Raw genomic sequence first — 18,356 nt, 5'->3', positions numbered from 1 at the left:
CATTAGATCTTCATTGCTGCGCATGGGCTTTCTCTAGTTGCGGCGAGCAGGGGCTACTCTTCGTTGCGGTGCGCGGGCTTCTCATTGCGGTGGCTTGTTGCGGAGCACGGGCTCTAGGTGCGTGGGCTTCAGTAGGTGTGGCTCGTGCGCTGTAGAGCGCAGGCTCAGCAGTTGTGGCTCACGGGCTTAGTTGCTCCGCGGCATATGGGATCTTCCCGGACCAGGACTCGAACCCGCGTCCCCTGCAACGGCAGGCGGATTCTTAACCACTGCGCCACCAGGGAAGCCCAGAAAGCATTTTTTTCACCAGGTGTTTTTGTTCCTCTCCTGCAGTGAAATTACAGACAACCCCTACATGACTTCGATCCCTGCGAATGCTTTTCAGGGCCTGTGCAATGAAACCTTGACACTGTGAGTATTGCCAATCCCACCCCTGCCAACAATGAAATATTTATTTGGGCCGCTGTAATGTTTCCACAGGCCATCCAAGAACCGTACTACCTTATAGTATGTGCGCTATGGTCTACAGAGGGTTTCACATAGTTAAATAAGAGTAGTGCCTCATGGTGTGGTGCTCTATAGCTGACGAAGTGGTTTAGGTAACAAGACGAGAGTATTCCCTTACAAAAGTGGTCAGTGCACTTTATCTGTAAAGGACCATTCAGATTTTACAGACAACATGGTCTTTGTGGCAACTGTTCAACTCTGCTATTGCAGGGCAAAAGCAGCCATCCATAATATATAAACTAATGAGCATGGCTATGTTCCAACAAAATTTTATTTACAAAAACAGCCAGTGGGCCAGATTTGGCCTGCAGGCCTCATAATAGTCTGGGTTCTAGTATCCCCATTGAATGGAGGAAGAAGCTGGGGTTAAAGCAAATTTAAGTGACTTTCCCAAGGTCACTGAGCTAGAAAATGGTGATGCTAAGGGCTTTTCATACTCTGCACTCATACTTCAACTGTGTCATCACAAACTATTATTAAGCTCCTATGAAGGGATATTGAATGGAAAACATAGTTCTGCTCTACATCATCATTTTTCCAGAGTTTCAGTGGGTTCTGCTCTTTAGTTGTTCAAAAGAAATGCTAGATCAGGGAAATTCACAAAATGTTCTAATGAAGGAGATCTAATAGAGGTACAAAAGATAAGTTAATTCTCCAAGCCGGTGAAGAATTCCCCTCTCTCACCATATTAGCTACAAAGTAGAGTTGGGACTACGTCCAGAGGATCTCGTCTCTCTAGTTGCAGTACCACTGCCCAGGTTCAGGCCTGGTGGGGGTTTTGCACAGATTGTCACCCAGCTCCCTTTCTCCAGTCACACTACAGTCCAAGCGTTCTTCATCATATGCAAACCTGATTGAAGTAGGCAAACCTGATTGAATTATCCCCCAGCAAAATTGATCCAAGCCTCCACACGACTCTTTGAAGAGGCAGTTTCCAAGCATTCCAAGTCGAGCAGTCTTGACCCTGTGAAGCTATCTCAACCTCTGGGACTCTATCCACAGTGGAGCATTTCAATTCATCCTTCTTGAAAAATGGGGAGAGCTCTCTTGATAAGATAAGAGACTCCTCAGCCACCATTTCATTTGACAGCACAGCAAAGACTGGGGTTTACCTGCTCAGTCCCCAAACCTCAAGGTCATTTACCTCTTCTGTAAAGCCTTCCATTGTGTCATTTTCCACTCATTGTATATAAACACCAGTCTCAATTTCTTTGCAGAATGTTACCTCCACGTTTTGACATCTTTTTCTAAGGACCCATATCCCAAGCAGCCCTCTCAAGTGAAAGCTGCTGTTTGTCTCACACCCAGCATGGGGCCCAGTAGGCATTTGATAAACCTCTGAATGGGGGAACCTTAACTATCCTGAAATCTAGAGATGGGGATGGCATAGCTTGTCCATTATCTTTTCAGATGATTATTTCTACATACCTGCAAAAGTCCTGGCTTCTTTAAAGCTCATGCTCAAAAAACTATAAACATGAAAGGGTATGTGTCCAACAGCAAACTTTGTACCCATATTCCTGGTAGGATAGAGTTTCAATCAAAGTTTGCAACCCTTTGTTCTTTCTTTCTTTACTATGCTTTTCTTTCTTCACTATTTTCCCTTTTTGAGACCTACTTGTCCAATAAGAGTTTTATTTAATCTTTGAAATGTAGTTCCAACAAAGAACATTTTTATTGTCCAGGCCTCTCAGCAAAGTTTGGGAAAATAGAAATGCCAAATGTACACTTCTCACATCTTCATTAATGAACTCTAGTTCCGAAAAAACTAACTTACCTATAGAGCTTTCTCAGCCTCTGTGCTTAGCATCCCTGGGCATTGCAGTCCTCCCCCAGGACACCTTAGTAGCAGGAATTAAACTCATAGTGTAATTATTTTAAACAAAACAAAAAACAAACAAGGATTGCCTCTTAGTTCTTCATAACTACATAAGAGAAATCCAAGTTTTCAAGGTATTCATTTTAACATGGTCGTCTCATAAGTGTCCACACCTTACTTGTTAAATGTATAGCTGTTTTATCCTCCCAGTAACCTTTTGACTAGGTATTATTTTATCATATTTTTACAGACAAGGAAAACTGTGGATAATTGAGGTTGAGAAGTTCTCAGGGTCACCTACTATGAAGTGACAGAGCCAGGTCTAATTCCAAGTTTGCAGTCTCCTGTGTGCTTCTTACTGTGTTACCAGAGTTCACAGGAGGCACTGCAGTAGTTTTCAGAGTTCCCCTACAATCGCCACTCACTGTGCCTGATTGTGGACATGGCAGCCTTCTCTTATCTCATGCCAGTAGCCCCCAGGAACCCCCATGCACCCCTGTGTAGACCAGAGTTCCCATGTCTGGAGCTCCTTTTCCAGCAGAAGGGATGTGTCCTTTTGGTGGGTGGGAAGAATTGCTTTTGAGTTCAGAAATCCTGATTCCTGACAGCTGTGCATCAGTGAGGCTTTGGCAAATCAACTCCATATCTCAATAACCTGACTAGGAAATAGAGGAGATAATGCTTCAGTCCAGCCCTTGGAATCACTGTATGAATTAATTCATTGCAGAAACATAGCAACAAGTTAAAACATTAAAACTTCCCCAAAAGACCATGGTCCATCTATTTTCTTAGATTTGTTTTTGAAGTTCAATTTGATTCAGTCCTCAACCATTTAATTAAGCTTTTAATGTATGAAACACCCTGAGGATTAAAAATATGAATATAAATGTGAAACAACATTTTAAAGAGAAAAATATAAAACCTATGCATTCAGATGAATAATGTCTTTTAAAGTGCTCATCTTGAGAAACTACTTATTCCTCCATTATTGACATTGGGTTAACTATTTCCTGAAACCCCAGTTTTTTAAGTATATGTAGAACATTTTTTAAAAAATCCCTAATGATTGCAAATCTTTGTTCATTAAAGTGAATCTGCTTCTGGGAAACAGCTTAAAGCTCTAGGAGCTAAGTCTGGAGAATGGGGATTCAAACTGGAAAACACTATTCCATGTCCCAAATAAGACATACTGTAAAGTTTTCTTGTAGGGCCTATGAACCTTCATGCACATCTCTGGCACTAAAGAAATGAAGCACAACCCTCAGAGAAGGGCCAGCACTACCTCTTATAGGTCACTGATTTCTCCTCTCTCTGTTGATTATAGGAAACTATACAACAATGGCTTTACTTCAATCCAAGGACATGCTTTCAATGGGACAAAGCTGGATGCTGTGTAAGTCAAGGGTTGCCATGGAAAACACTATCCTGCCCTACACTCCCTCCCCCAAGAAGGAACATTCAGTGGGTCAGAATTCTGCTAGAGATAGGTTCCACCAGAGCAGTCCTCAACCCCAGAGTTAGCATGACCAAGACTTGGGGATGATGTTAAAGAACTTGACAAGAGCCAGCTTTAGTGGACACACATTAACTCCAATTCTAAATCCCAAAGCTTTTATCCTTAATAAAATGGAATGATGGTGTCACCTTCTATTATCTTGTAGGAGTGTGTGTGTGTGTGTGTGTGTGTAAATGTTCATCTACCATGTACATGAAGTAAAGGGGTGTCTTTAATTAAGTCCAAAGCTATTCAGAAGGTAAGGCTTTTCTTTTCATTTTATCTGACATATTTTCAGGAAAGGTGTCAGTTTATATTTGATTCAGTTAGAAATAGCTGAAAAGCCATATCCAGATTTTGCCTTCCCTGCAAATAAATAATGCCTAGAACAGGATATTGGCAAAAAGATAGTCATTAACATGGGTCGCTGTCTTTGTTGTACCTTTCTATCAGATCTCTGTGGTCCCCAGTGTTCATGACGGAGCATACTTTGTGTCTAAGAGCTGCTAGACTGGTTCAGCCATACTGGTGTGTGATTTAACCTAATAGCTAATAAATGACAAAGAGCTTTAGTAGAGTCTGCTTTCCACAGTATGGTGAACTAGATAATTTGTTTCCACTATGAAAGAACTAGATGATATATTTTGAAAAATTATATTTTATGTCATATCCCCAAGAGAGGAAAATGAAACAACTAACAAACCAGTAGCTGAAACCAAAATGGTGGGTGCTTACAGAGGGTGCAGTTCCCTTGGGGGCAGCTGCCAACATCAGTGGTGCCAGGAGACTAGACTCTAGTCAGTGAAAAAGTGGAGAAGTGATGTAAACCTGAGATTGCTGGATTAAGCCAGGGAACCTGGAAGAGAGCTGGAGTGGGACCACACTAGGAGAACCTCTGGACTCCTGGCAGAAATAAATGCAAACCTCTGCAGAGGAAAGAACCCCAGTGCAGGCCCAGATTTTTAAAATCAATCAAATAGGTGCTTACAGTCAAAAATCACACATAGGAAAGGAAGAAACTACCAAGCATAAGAGTCAGCTGAAGCAACAAACGATAGATTCTTGTGTTTGATTTGTTTTATGACAGTTTGAGTATTTTTAAACAATTGTATTTTTTCCATTCCAGAAGTTCTGTTTGCTTCTTTAAAAGTTTGCCTGCTCATTTTTGTAATTCCATCTTTTTTTTTCCCTTTAAACATTTCATACATAATTGTTTATATTCTGGAAACTATCATTGCAAAATCTTAAGGCCTGTGGTTCTGTTCTGTTGTGCCCTACAGTGTATCATTTAAAGCTTGTGTTTCCTTATTTATTTTCATTTTGGATGATCTGTCCATTGGTGAAAGTGGGGTGTTAAAGTCCCCTAGTATGACTGTGTTCCTGTCGATTGCCCCTTTTATCTCTGTTAGTATTTGCCTTATGTATTGAGGTGCTCTTATGTTGGGTGCATAAATATTTACAATTGTTATATCTTCTTCTTGGATTGATCCCTTGATCATTATATAGTGTCCTTCTCTGTCTCTTGTAATAGTCTTTGTTTTAAAGTCTATTTTTTCTGATATGAGAATTGCTACTCCAGCTTTCTTTTGATTTCCATTTGCATGGAATATCTTTTTCCATCCCCTCACTTTCAGTCTGTATGTGTCCCTAGGTCTGAAGTGGGTCTCTTGTAGACAGCATATATATGGGTCTTGTTTTTGTATCCATTCAGCCAGTCTGTGTCTTTTGGTTGGAGCATTTAATCCATTTACATTTAAGGTAATTATCGATATGTATGTTCCTATTACCATTTTCTTTATCGTTTTGGGTTTGTTATTGTAGGTCTTTTCCTTCTCTTGTGTTTCCTGCCTAGAAAAGTTCCATTAGCATTTGTTGTAAAGGTGGTTTGGTGGTGCCGAATTCTCTTAGCTTTTGCTTGTCTGTAAAGGTTTTAATTTCTCTGTTGAATCTGAATGAGATCCTTGCTGGGTAGAGTAATCTTGGTTGTTTTTCCTTTTCATCACTTTAAATATGTCCTGCCTCTCCCTTCTGGCTTGCAGAGTTTCTGCTGAAAGATCAGCTGTTAACCTTATGGGGATTCTCTTGTATGTTATTTGTTGTTTTTCCCTTGCTGCTTTTAATATGTTTTCTTTGTATTTAATTTTTGATAGTTTGATTAATATGTCTCTTGGCCTGTTTCTTCTTGGATTTATCCTGTATGGGACTCTCTATGCTTCCTGGACTTGATTAACTATTTCCTTATCCATATTAGGGAAGTTTTCAACTATAATCTCTTCACATAGTTTCTCAGTCCCTTTCTTTTTCCTCTTCTTTTTCTGGGACCCCTATAATTCAAATGTTGGTGCGTTTAATGTTGTCCCAGAAGTCTCTGAGACTGTCCATTTTATCTTCCAGGTCACTTATCCATTCTTCTGCCTCAGTTATTCTGCTATTGATCCCTTCTAGAGTATTTTTACTTTCATTTATTGTGTTGTTCATGATTGTTTGTTTGCTCTTTAGTTCTTCTATGTCCTTGTTAAACGTTTCTTGTATTTTCTCCATTCTATTTCCAAGATTTTGGATCATCTTTATTATCATTACTCTGAATTCTTTTTCAGGTAGACTGCCTATTTCCTCTTCATTTGTTAGGTCTGGTGGGTTTTTATCTTGCTCCTTCATCTACTGTGTGTTTCTTTGTCTTCTCATTTTGCTTAACTTACTGTGTTTAGGGTCTCCTTTTCGCAGACTGCAGGTTTGTAGTTTCCATTGTTTTTGGTGTCTGCCCCCAGTGGCTAAGGTTGGTTCAGTGGGTTGTGTAGGCTTCCTGGTGGAGAGGACTAGTGCCTGTGTTCTGGTGGATGAGGCTGGATCTTGTCTTTCTGGTGGGCAGTTCCATGTCTGGTGGTGTGTTTTGGGGTGTCTGTGACCTTATTATGATTTTAGGCAGCCTCTCTGCTAATGGGTGGGGTTGTGTTCCTGTATTGCTAGTTGTTTGGCATAGGGTGTCCAGCACTGTAGCTTGCTGGTTGTTGAGTGGAGCTGGGTCTTGGCATTGAGATGGAGATTTCTGGGAGATTTTCACCGTTTGATATTACGTGGAGCTGGGAGGTCTCTTCAACTTATTTATATACATTTGTAGAGAGTTCTTTTGGCATTCTTCCAGGATTCTGGTGGACCTCTTTCTCCAAACTCCAGAACTCCACACTCCAGAGGCCCTCCTTTGGACGTGCTGCCTTTCCCCTTCCATGCATGTCCTCTACTTTTCAACATATTTATTGAACACCTTTAATGATCCTGGTACTGTGCTTTTCACTGGCAATACAAAGATAAACAAGACCAATGTGCTCCCTGCTCACACTTAACACACATTCTAGTGGGGTCAACTTGAGGGCAGCAATAGCAAGCGTCAAAGTACATTAGGAAGAAATGTACCCATATCAAAATATGCATTTCAGATTGAAAATAACTGAACACTAAGTATCCTTGCTTGGTGCCATAAGCATGATTTTCCCTAGATTTATCACATTAAAAAATTATTAGCATTCAATTTTAATATTACATGAGTTTAACAAAATGTTTTCCTCTTTATTCCTAGAAAGCCATGACCCTTAGGGAAATGATCTTCTCAATTCAAAATTTCTATGAATGAAGCGGGGAATTGGGACTTCTCAAAATAATTTAGACAGTTTGTAAATACTTAAGGTATAATGATTTCAGAAGATTGTCACTCTGTTCTAGACATCAGTGTCATCAAGATGTTAGCATTAAGGCAACAGAGAACCACATTAGCAAGGGCCGGGGTAGGAACAGTGAAGAAACTTTCAACCAGGGAGACCAGAGCTGATAATATGGCTTCTGAATTCAGTGTGTCCACCTGAACCCCAATTCACCTGAACTCAAATTACTTTTCCAGAATTCTGGATGAGAAGGACCCCAAACCAACCTCAAATATAGAGTAATTCATTTCTAAAACTTTTGTTTTTCCACAAGCAAATGATTTTAATGCCCAATATGAGGATCTGTGCTTTCAATCATTTGCTTCTTTGTCCTGCCATATTTAGTCAATGGACGATATCACCCTCAATCCCTCTCATTTATCTGACAGAGATTTGAGTATAAAATTCAGACTTTAAGGTCTGCAAAGCATGGTTCTTGGTATTGGCTGCAAGTTCGAATCACATGAAGGGATTTGGAAGCCCTGATGCCTAGGCTTTACCACCAGAAATTCTGGTTTAATTGGTCTAAGGGGAGCCAAGGCATGGGAATTTTAAAATCTCCCCAGTGAGTCCAATGTAAAACAAAGGTCAAGAACCACAGCTGTGGAGTATGTTATTACTCTTCTTCTCCAATAGTCACATTTTACACATAAAAGGAATGAAGCCCAAAGTGAACACATGGCTTTTTTAAAAATATGGCTTTTTACATTTGATAGAGCTATCAAGTGGCCAAGCCACAGCCAGAAACTGGATCTCCTGACTCAAGACTCCCCTGTGCCCTGCTGGGATTCATAACTGCTGACCTACCAGCCACCACTAAGGCTTGGACACCCTATTCCTCTCTGCACTGCTACTTGTTTCTTAGCCCAGGAGAATATTTACACTTCTTAGTCTTTTAAAGTCATGAAATACAGAAGCTAAAAGATCTTGTAGCTGGAAAGAGTGGACTCATGTGAGAGAAAGGAGGTTACTCAAGACTCAAGGCACAACCAGAAGTTTCAGAGAACAGTCACACCAAGCAATGGTGTCATTTGTCAGGGAGAACCTGACTTTAACCAATGCAGCAAGGTCACCAACTCAACCAGCTTCCAAATGAGGTCTGAGTGGGGGACATCTTGATGAAAAGGCTGGCATGATCAAATGTTATTAAATTCAAAGATTTGTGGTTAAAGTCAGCCTATGTGTGTTCATCATTTTGCTTCAAAATTCTCATGCCTGCTCACAATTGGCCTTTTGGTCGTGTTTAGAGAACTCCACAGACACGTCAAGAAATTTCCAAAGTGAATCTTCTGTAATCAGCATACTGTTCTGCTAAGTGGATCTCAGTGTAAATCTAGTAGCCTGTTATTTTACAGTTTTGGTCATAAAGTCAGCTGCAGAATATCAAAGGAGTTTAGAGACATTTTTATTGAAAAAAATGAAGAAAATAACAATGGAACAATAATTTCTATCTCAACTTCTCCCTAGCTTTGTGGTAAGAGAATAATTTGGGGAAGGGGAGGGGAGGGCATTTCCCAAACTATGTTCCTTAAGCCCTCTTTCCATGGTAAATTAACCAGTGTTACTTTTTAAGAAGCTATTCATGACCTTATAAAGTTAAACAAAGTATACAAGTGGATTTCTTGGGTCTTTTGATAGAATAATTTGAATTACTAATATCCAGTAGGGGGATACAGTATGCAGTGCTTCTCAGGGAGTTCTTGGTTCCAGGAGCACCTCTTGGGACTGGTGTTCCACAGATCACTTTTTGGGGAAAGCTACTCAAGAAGAATCTTTTGATATACTGCCTTGTTCAGAGGCAGGTAAATTTAACAAGGTTTATTCAAGAGGCAGGCTATGGAGAATCTGAAGAGCCAGTAAAGTTTCAGAACATCCTGTGGTTTTCTGAAGTTAAACCTATGAAAAGATTATGTAGGTAAACGATCTCTACCTTCCTACCAGCTTTCTCCTTAGACCATATCATGGGCTCTGTGAGAGGCTTGGCTGATGGGAGAGAGTTATTCTGATGAAAACAATGGATTTTAATTCACTGATTCCCTGAGTTACATACAGTCCGTTCTAGTCACTACAACTATCCCTTGAAACACAGGAAAGAAATCAACGCACCATTTTCACATACTTTCTTGACACTTTAATGTAAAGTTTGGAAGGGTTTAACAAATGTGGACAATATTTCTTAACTGAGAATCATTTGTTTCTTGATTTTTAGAAGTCTAGATCTGAGATCAGCAAACTTTTTCTGGAAGGTGCTGGATAACAAATATTTGGGGCTTTGTGGGACATAAGATCTCAGTCACAGGTACTCAACTCTGCCATTGTAGTGTGAAAGCAGCCACAGACAAGTCATAAACAAATGAGCATGGCCGTATTTCAATAAAATTTTATTTACAAAAATTGGTGATAGGGCTTCCCTGGTGGCACAGTGGTTGAGAGTCCGCCTGCCGATGCAGGGGACACGGGTTCGTGCCCAGGTCCGGGAGGATCCCACGTGCCGTGGAGCGGCTGGGCCCGCGAGCCATGGCCGCTGAGCCTGCGCATCCGGAGCCTGTGCTCCGCAACGGGAGAGGCCACAACAGTGAGAGGCCCGGGTAGGGGAATAAAAAAAAAAAAAAAAAAAATTGGTGACAGGTAGAATGTGACCACATGGTCATAGTTTGTGGACATCTGGTCTAGATGTAGGCAGTGAGGATGACCATTGTGTGATGAAATATGTAGTTTATTTCTCCCAATTCCTGGTAAAGGTTAAATGGCAAACATGGGATAAAGATAAGAAGTATCTGGACAAAAATATTTTAGGGTTTGAAAGTTAAGATCCAATCATAAAATAAAACAAAGATCTTTTTATCCAATCAGTATTTTAAATCTGAACTTAAATCTCTGCTCCTGTTATAAAACAACATTCCATCTATTCATTCTACCCTAAGTTTGTGATTCCTGGTTGATGGAAACTAAATTTTTCTTAGCTTTATGCACTCCATTAAAAGGTATCCTATAAATCCAAGGTAAAATCAAGATGATAATCATGATAAAGATGCCTGGAACTAGAGGAAGATAAATAAGGGTTGAGCTGTAGATGGAGAAAACAGAGGTCAGGTTTCCATAGTAACAACAAAATAGTATTCACTTTGTGATTTTAACATGGAGCTGTTGCCTCTATCCTCAATACTAACTGTGATTTAAAACTAATGTAAACATATCAGTATTCTATAATTACCCTAATATTGTTCAAAGACTGTACATGGCATGTTAGCAATTTGTTGAATCCTCCAGAAGTATGTTCAAATATTTTAACTTCTAATTTAAACAATTGCTCATCCAAAAGTGTGATTATTCCCCGTCATCTTCCTCACGTCAATTTACTGAAATTAGCAGATTTGACCTCACTTAGACCTATTTTTTTAGTGTAACTGAAGAACACGGTTGCAGCCAAGTTGGACAAATTCCACATTGAGAACAAGCAGTGATGCCTCAGCAGCAGTTGGGTAATTAAAAGTTCGTGAAAATTATGGCAGATGCTCGAAAGTACATGGTCCTGTGATTTCATAGGGAACCAAGCACACTGTCATCACTCAGATGTGAAATTAATAATAATACAAGCATCCCTTGCTCAACAGAAGTTGAACTGCTCTCAGTCGCAAGTTAAGTCACACATTCACTCTTTGGAACCTCTTTTCCACCCTCTCCACACAATCTGGCATGGAGATATGTTGCTTATCTCAGAAAATTTAATCCTCTGTATTGTATTGTTTATTGTCAAATTCTAGCAACAAGCTACCATCTGACAGTAAACATTTGGGCAGAAAAAAATACCATTTTGATGTGCTAAGAGCATACTGAAACACTAATCGTGATGAACAGAGAAGTCAACACAATTCATGTACTAATTAGCATCACACATTAGCTTATTACAAGCAAAACACTGCAGCTTGGAGCACTGGGAAAAGATGACGATAGAGAAGATTATAGGATTAAGCAGGCTATTATTTCTCATGGAGTAAGTATTTGAACAGCTTGTAGGATATGCTCCAAGGCTGGCTTTTACCTCTGCCTGTTGAAGCCTTGAGCATTTTCTCACCTTTAACTGTTTACAGGCATGTATCCTGATTTCAGCTACCAAAAGGATTTCTATGGAACAGTGAGGGCTGGGCAGGGATTCTCTTTAATTTTCAAAATAACTGAGGCTATGAGAGGGAAACACAGTTCCCACAGAAGTATTCCCCTGAGGGTCTCACAGTATAAACAGGTGCCCGCCCATTTACCCTAAGGGGATTGTGGAAATGCAGGCTCAAATTCTATCTTGGAGCTGAAATGTATCCTCAAACTCCCCAGAGAGCAAAGCTCGGCAGCAACCACAACTTTCCTTACCACAGTGTCATACTCCACCCTCCGACACGTCCTCATTTAAACATAATATAGAGGGTGCCTTGAGCTAGGGGTTACCCAGCAACCGAACTTTCATTTAGTCATCCAGCATGTTTTTACTGAATGGCTGTTGTGTGCCAAGCGTGAGTCCAATGGGGAAGGATGTGAGCTATGTCTATCATACTGAGTTCATCAACGGGATATTCTTCCCCAGCTCATTCCTGACCATCTTCATTTTTCTGACCACACTGTTCTCCCTTAACTGTGCGATACACGGCACTTAAATCAGGGCAGGGCTTCTAACTCCCCTCTCCCTCCACCCCCCCCCCTCCACCCACCACATGAAAAATCTGACATATCTTTTCTCGGAAGAACTTCATTTCTTCCAAGAGGTTCTCAAAGAGGCATACATACTCCAAAGAGTGAAAAGGCATTGAATACTCACATGTAGCAGTGTCTATCCTATTTTTAAAGGAGATACTAATCCTTTTCTCATAAGCCCTTCCTGGTATTTGTATTTAGAAAGACTTCAAGAAGTCTTTCCTTTCACCGCAGACTCTGAGACTTTCTACTCCTCTTTTGTTTACATTCATCTTGTCCTTGGAAGAGATAGTTTAGATGATCACACACACATACTCTCCCAATAAAATAATCATTGTCTGGAGTAGGTTACCCATGTAGTCTACCAAGATTTGTGATTGATTTACCCAAGTTGGCTTACAGAATGTGGATTCCAGAGGAATCAGGATAAGTCCGGGTCAAGGAATCAGTTTAACTAACCTGACATTCCCAGTAAACATTATATGATAAATGAGGCTGATGGAAGCACAATCTTCTTGGATATTAAGGCTTCTGCAGATATATTTCCCCATCCCCATCCCCTCTGCTCCAGGAGAAGGTAGGATCAGCAATCTGAACCCAAGGTTAAAGCTTCATGGCATTATCATAATTTGTGATAATAAGACAGCCCTCCAAACTACTAAACGGTGGAATGATGGTTTCATTTTTAAGCACCTAATTATTTCTAAGAGATGAAGTGCCCAAACAACCCTCTTGGTTTTGAAGAATGCAGCCTCCCCCAAGACTCCAGTTCATCTCCGTTCAAGTTGGCTGCACCCTCTCTCCATCCTCCTCCCCTTCTGGACTCTGGCTGGCTTTCCCAGTTTAAAATCTTCTGCAGCATTTCTGGTAAACTCTAACGCTTATCAACCAGCCTCCTTATCCTTGGGGGCATATTGAATATCAGATGAAAACACTGCAGAATTGGACAAGCATTTATTTAGCTTTACAACCATTTCTAATGATTAGAGCAAGCCGATTTTCACTTGCGGCAGTCAGAGATGAAGAGGAAAAACTGAGATGAGCTCACCAGTCCTACTTGATTTTCAGCGGTCTGAGAAAAGAATGTGATCTGCAAGTTGCATGGTCCAGAGAATATAAAAAGAGACACAAGCCAGTGTGGCACTTGAGCTGAGTTAGTTGTCTTTTTACAAAACCATGCCGCTCAAGATCTTCTCTCCAGGTGTTTTGTCTCCAAGGCGGCTCTTGTCTGCTCTGGCTATTACTGACCATGAACTCTGTGGACACAGTGGGTTGAAGCAGAGTCAAACAATGATAGAATGAAGCCTATGAGTGAGAGCCTTACATGATAGCCATTCATCCAGAAGGCACAGACTTGCTGCTGTAACATCTTAGTTGCATCTTTGTACATATATGAGGGTTAATTGATACTCCCGCTCCATTTTCGACTTAACAGTGCCCTGGAAGCTTGGTATCCAACCAGCCATTGCCTGAAGAGGCCATGTCTGGACCATACCCTTGTAGCATTTGTAAACAAGTTGCTTGTCACTGTCATCAAAAAAGTCAATCAAAAAGCCACACCATATGATGAGTCTTCTAGCTTTCATTCCCCATTACTTTTTCTTAAAAGTAAAAGTTTAGCATAGCTCACCTCACTATTTTGGAGGAAAAGTGCATTGATTTTTTTATTCAATCATTTACACCTTCATTCAGTAAATAGTTATGGAGGCACTGAATTTGGCACTGATGATACAACAATGAGTAAGACAGAGAGCTTAAACTCTGATTTGGGAGACAGACAATGAAAAAGTAAACAAATACACAAGATAATCACAGACTGTGATAATGCCATGAAGGAAACAAAGAATGCAATAAGGAAAACTGATGGTGGATACTTTACGTTAGTTCTCAAGCTCGATTTGAGAAAAAATGTAAAGGATCACAATTTATGAGATATCATTGTGTGAAGTCGTAGTACTTGTCATTTGGTTAATCCCTCATCCTGCCCAGGAGAGGGAGACTTCTTGGTGGTTGGTAAAACTCTTCCTCCAATTGCTCCAGTGAACACCCAATCTATGGCACTGGGGCTGCCCTCTCTGATTCTAAGTTCCATCTTCTACAAAGGACGAGAGAGGAGCAGAGCTGCTGGACCGGGAGAGGGTGAGGGCAGACCTCACGGAAGTGCTGTTCCTGCTTTTGCCTTCTGAACAGCAACAGAGGCTGCCTCCTCATGGCTCAGCCACAAATAAAGCCACCCTCCCCCTCCTCAATCTCACCAAGAGATGCAGAGAAAGAGAGAGAGAGAGACAATTATCGAAGGAGAAGTTCTTCTTTGAGGGCTCTGGTGAAAGAATCCTTCTGACTCAAAGTCCTCATGTCACACTATTCTTTTTTTTTAAAAATTGAAGTACAGTTGATTTGCAATGCTGTGTTAGTTTCAGCTGTGCAGCACTGTGATTCAGTTATACACATATATAGATATAGATATAGTTTTTCAGATTCGTTTCCATTATAGGTTATTACAAGATACTGAATATATTAATAGTTCCATGTGCTATACAGTAGGTCCTTGTTGTTTATCTAGTGTCACACTATTCTTATTAACCATCGCCCTTGAGAACTTTGCATCATGGAGAGCAAACACCATAAACAGAATAATGGAAGCATTATCTGTATCTAAGCAGATCTCCTGAGTCTCCACTGCATTCATTTTGCATCAACAGGTGACCACTCACTGACTCTTAAATTGACTAGTCTATGCAGGGATGAGTTATTCTAAACATGTGTAAATTGAGATCATTTACAACAAGGAGATTTTATACACACATACACACACATATGATGGTTATATATATATATATACACATATATAATGCTTTGTTTCTTTTTAGATAACACTGTCCTCTAAAAAAGCTAGGGGGGAAAAAGCCAGTTTCAAAATGCTTGGAAGCTTTTATCCATTTGGAGGTAATTTTATGTTTCAGAATCACTTTGTGACTTAAATTGCTCAAAAATATTTTACCCTCAACCGCCCAATGTGTTTTCAAAACGGAAAGATCAATGTGCCCACCAAGGCCCTTCAGGAAAGGTACACTGTAATCTTATCTGTATAACCTGGCCCCCCATTCCCCAGATAGGATTGCCACAGAAAATGTTGGCCACCCAATTAAATTTGAATTTCAGATAAACACCAAATAACCTTTTAGTATAAGAATGTTTCAAAAATTATATGGGAAATACTTATACTAAAAAATTATTCACTGTTTATCTTGGCATCCTGTATTTTTACTTGCTAAATCTGGCAATCCTGTCCCAAATAAAAGATGTGAATCTCTGACAGTTCCCATCACCACTAGCCACCTTCACTGAATACCTGACTTAAGACCAGTCATCAAAAGTAAATGTAAATACTGATCAATGTTGAGAAACAAAATTTAATTTAGTTGGTATTGAAGAAGATTGAAAAGTACAGTCTCCATTGGCCAGGTAAATAGGGAATTGGGCAACTTTCATATAATCTAGATATGCAAACTAGATCATAAATAAGATCGCTTTCAAAGATTTCTGACATAATTAATGTGTATAAACCTTGCACAATTGAAACCTAGAATATTTTGAGTGCTTAAGCCTGAAGAAGGTAAGGTGTTTTCCAAATTCCTAAGAAACAGGTAAGAGGTAAGGAGACCATGCTCATATTTTATTTTGGTATTTATGTGAATTTGCTTAACCTCACCTAATCCATCCTCTCTCTCGCTTTCTCTAGTTACCTGAACAAGAATAAATACCTGACAGCTATTGACAAAGATACATTTGGTGGAGTTTACAGTGGACCAACCTTGCTGTGAGTAAGACATACAAAAGAATATTTGCCCTTTTTTTTTTTTAATGGAAGGGAGGGGGCCATTAAGAATAAGAAGAGTAGCTGATGATGTCTGTGGAGAGGGAATGTTGTTGTCTTGGATAAAGGCTTCTGCTAGTACTTTTCTGCCCAGCTGTATAGGTTACTGCTTGGAAGAAAGTCCTTGTTCTTTGAGACTCAGAAGGCCCCAGACTCCACTGTGCCATCCTGATGCCTGATGCCACCTTGGTGTGGACATTCATGAAGGCCCTCTTTTGGAAAAAAAGACATTTTTGAGCAGCTGCTGTTTGCAAAATTCTGAGATATGAGGTCTACAAATAGGTGGAAGGCACTCTAGTCTTTGCTGAGAAATGAATGTGTATTGCATAATGCAGTACATTATGGTATTGTACCGTACGGGGGTTCATAGCACAAAGAAGGAAGAGTATAAACAGTTTGATTCATATCTGGGAAAACTTACAATCACTGGAAAAGATGGGATGTAAACAGTTTTTAAAACAGCATGGAAAAAAAAGTTATTTGTGCATTTCCTCTGATTTATACCTCCACATGTAATCATGATGAAGTTCTGTTGATTCTGTCTCCCGCAAGCCTATTCTAGTGCCATCTTCTCCATCCCCTTGGTTTTGCCTTAGTTTAGAACTTCATTCTTGAGCATCTAGTACAGTCCTTGCCAAAGTGGAACAGAGCCCCCCAGGAGAAGCACAAGACAATCCATCAGAGGCAAGAAGATTCCATCCATACATAAGAGGTTCCATTTAAAAATAAGAATAGGGCTTCCCTGGTGGCGCAGTGGTTGAGAGTCCGCCTGCCGATGCAGGGGACGCGGGTTCGTGCCCCGGTCTGGGAAGATCCCACGTGCCGCGGAGCGGCTGTGCCCGTGAGCCATGGCCGCTGGGCCTGCTCATCCCGAGCCTGTGCTCCGCAATGGGAGAGGCCACAACAATGAGAGGCCCGCCTAGCACCAAAAAAAAAAAAAAAAAAAAAAAGAACAAATTAAGTTCTACTAATATTTTACATATAGATGATCACTGTCCCTCAGGTGTCAGGTAGGTAATGATTGCATCCCAAGGGAACAGCTGGTGATCCACAGTCTCGAAGACTTACATCCTCACTCTTTCACTTTTAACAATTTCACTTCACTTTTAGATTGAATACACCCAGTTAAGTGGGTTTATGGCCTTACTTTCTTAACACACAGGCTCCATATAAGAGGGCAGAGTGACCCTGAAAATCTATTGTACCATAAGGGGGTTCATTGTTAACTCATAGCAAAGTACTTAAAAGTATTATGCATTTTTCTTTTTATAAAAAGACAAGTGAAAAAAAGTGTATTGACCTTTTCTGTGATTTTTTTCTTTAACCTGAAAGACATTTTTTAAAGACATCTTTAGCTGCTCCTTCAAGATAAAGGTGATATTTCACCAATGAATGAGGAAAGTTGTTACTCTTCTAAAGAAATGTGTGCTTTGGAAAGAGTCTTTAGAAACAGGTATTTGGAAACTTTTCCATGTTATGTAATTTTCCTGATGAAAATAGTGAATGTCACTTATAAAAATTTTGCTTTTTTAAAATCAGAAATTGAATTTTAACATGTTTTAAAACCTTTCAAATTAAGAGTTGCAGTGGATTTAAAATCTATGTATGTAAAATATGAAAATGAATCATCTTTAGACTAGTTTGCAAAAACTACTTATTGACAGCTGAGAATATGAATTGCAATAAAAACATGTATTTAATTACTGAATTGGATTGAGAGATGAGAATCTTAATTTAGTAAGTACAGCCAAGCCTGCCCTTTTCCATTTGGAACCATCTATCTTTGCGAGGAAACTTTTTCAATTGACAACCATTTAAACAAAAACCAAAATAAACTGACCCAGAAGCAGACCTCTGAATAGCTGTATCAGAAAGTGTTAAATGACAATTCTCATAATTGGTAAACTATTATTTAATAACATTGATTTCACTTTGGTGAAATATTTTTTAAAATATTACTTATTTGTTTTTATCCTATCCTCTTAAATGTATGGTTAGTGTGTTTTGTAATGTATAATATATAGCATGGTATTACAGTAATATGTGTATAGAGCTCATAAATATACATATGTTAAAGAACATACTCAGACATTTTTTACTTATAAATACATGACATTGAAAGAATTTGAAGACCAATAGTGTAGACCAGAAACATTCAAAGTGTGGGTCCACTACAAGTTTGGCTCCAGAATGTACTTCAAAGTACAGTTTCCTTCGTGGAGAAAGTTTTCCTATGAGAGCAAAGTTGCCCAAACTAAGCAGTATGCTTAGTGAATTAGT

General features: G+C 39.7%; 1 protein-coding gene across 5 annotated transcripts in view; it reads left to right on the top strand.

Annotated features, from left to right (window-relative positions):
• TSHR (thyroid stimulating hormone receptor) overlaps positions 1–18,356 on the top strand; it is a 158,259-nt gene that overhangs the window by 116,117 nt on the left and 23,786 nt on the right. For all 5 annotated transcript variants that reach the window (XM_067027944.1, XM_067027946.1, XM_059057610.2 and 2 more), the window contains 3 exons: positions 334–411; positions 3,651–3,719; positions 15,942–16,019. In XM_067027944.1, coding sequence (XP_066884045.1) covers positions 334–411; positions 3,651–3,719; positions 15,942–16,019 — 225 coding nt within the window. The remainder of the gene's footprint in view (positions 1–333; positions 412–3,650; positions 3,720–15,941; positions 16,020–18,356) is intronic.

The sequence above is a fragment of the Kogia breviceps genome, chromosome 3 (assembly GCF_026419965.1).
Source record: "Kogia breviceps isolate mKogBre1 chromosome 3, mKogBre1 haplotype 1, whole genome shotgun sequence".
NCBI lineage: Eukaryota > Metazoa > Chordata > Mammalia > Artiodactyla > Physeteridae > Kogia > Kogia breviceps.
The sequence above is the reverse complement of the archived record's forward strand: the minus strand, read 5'-3'. Positions and strand labels throughout refer to the sequence as shown.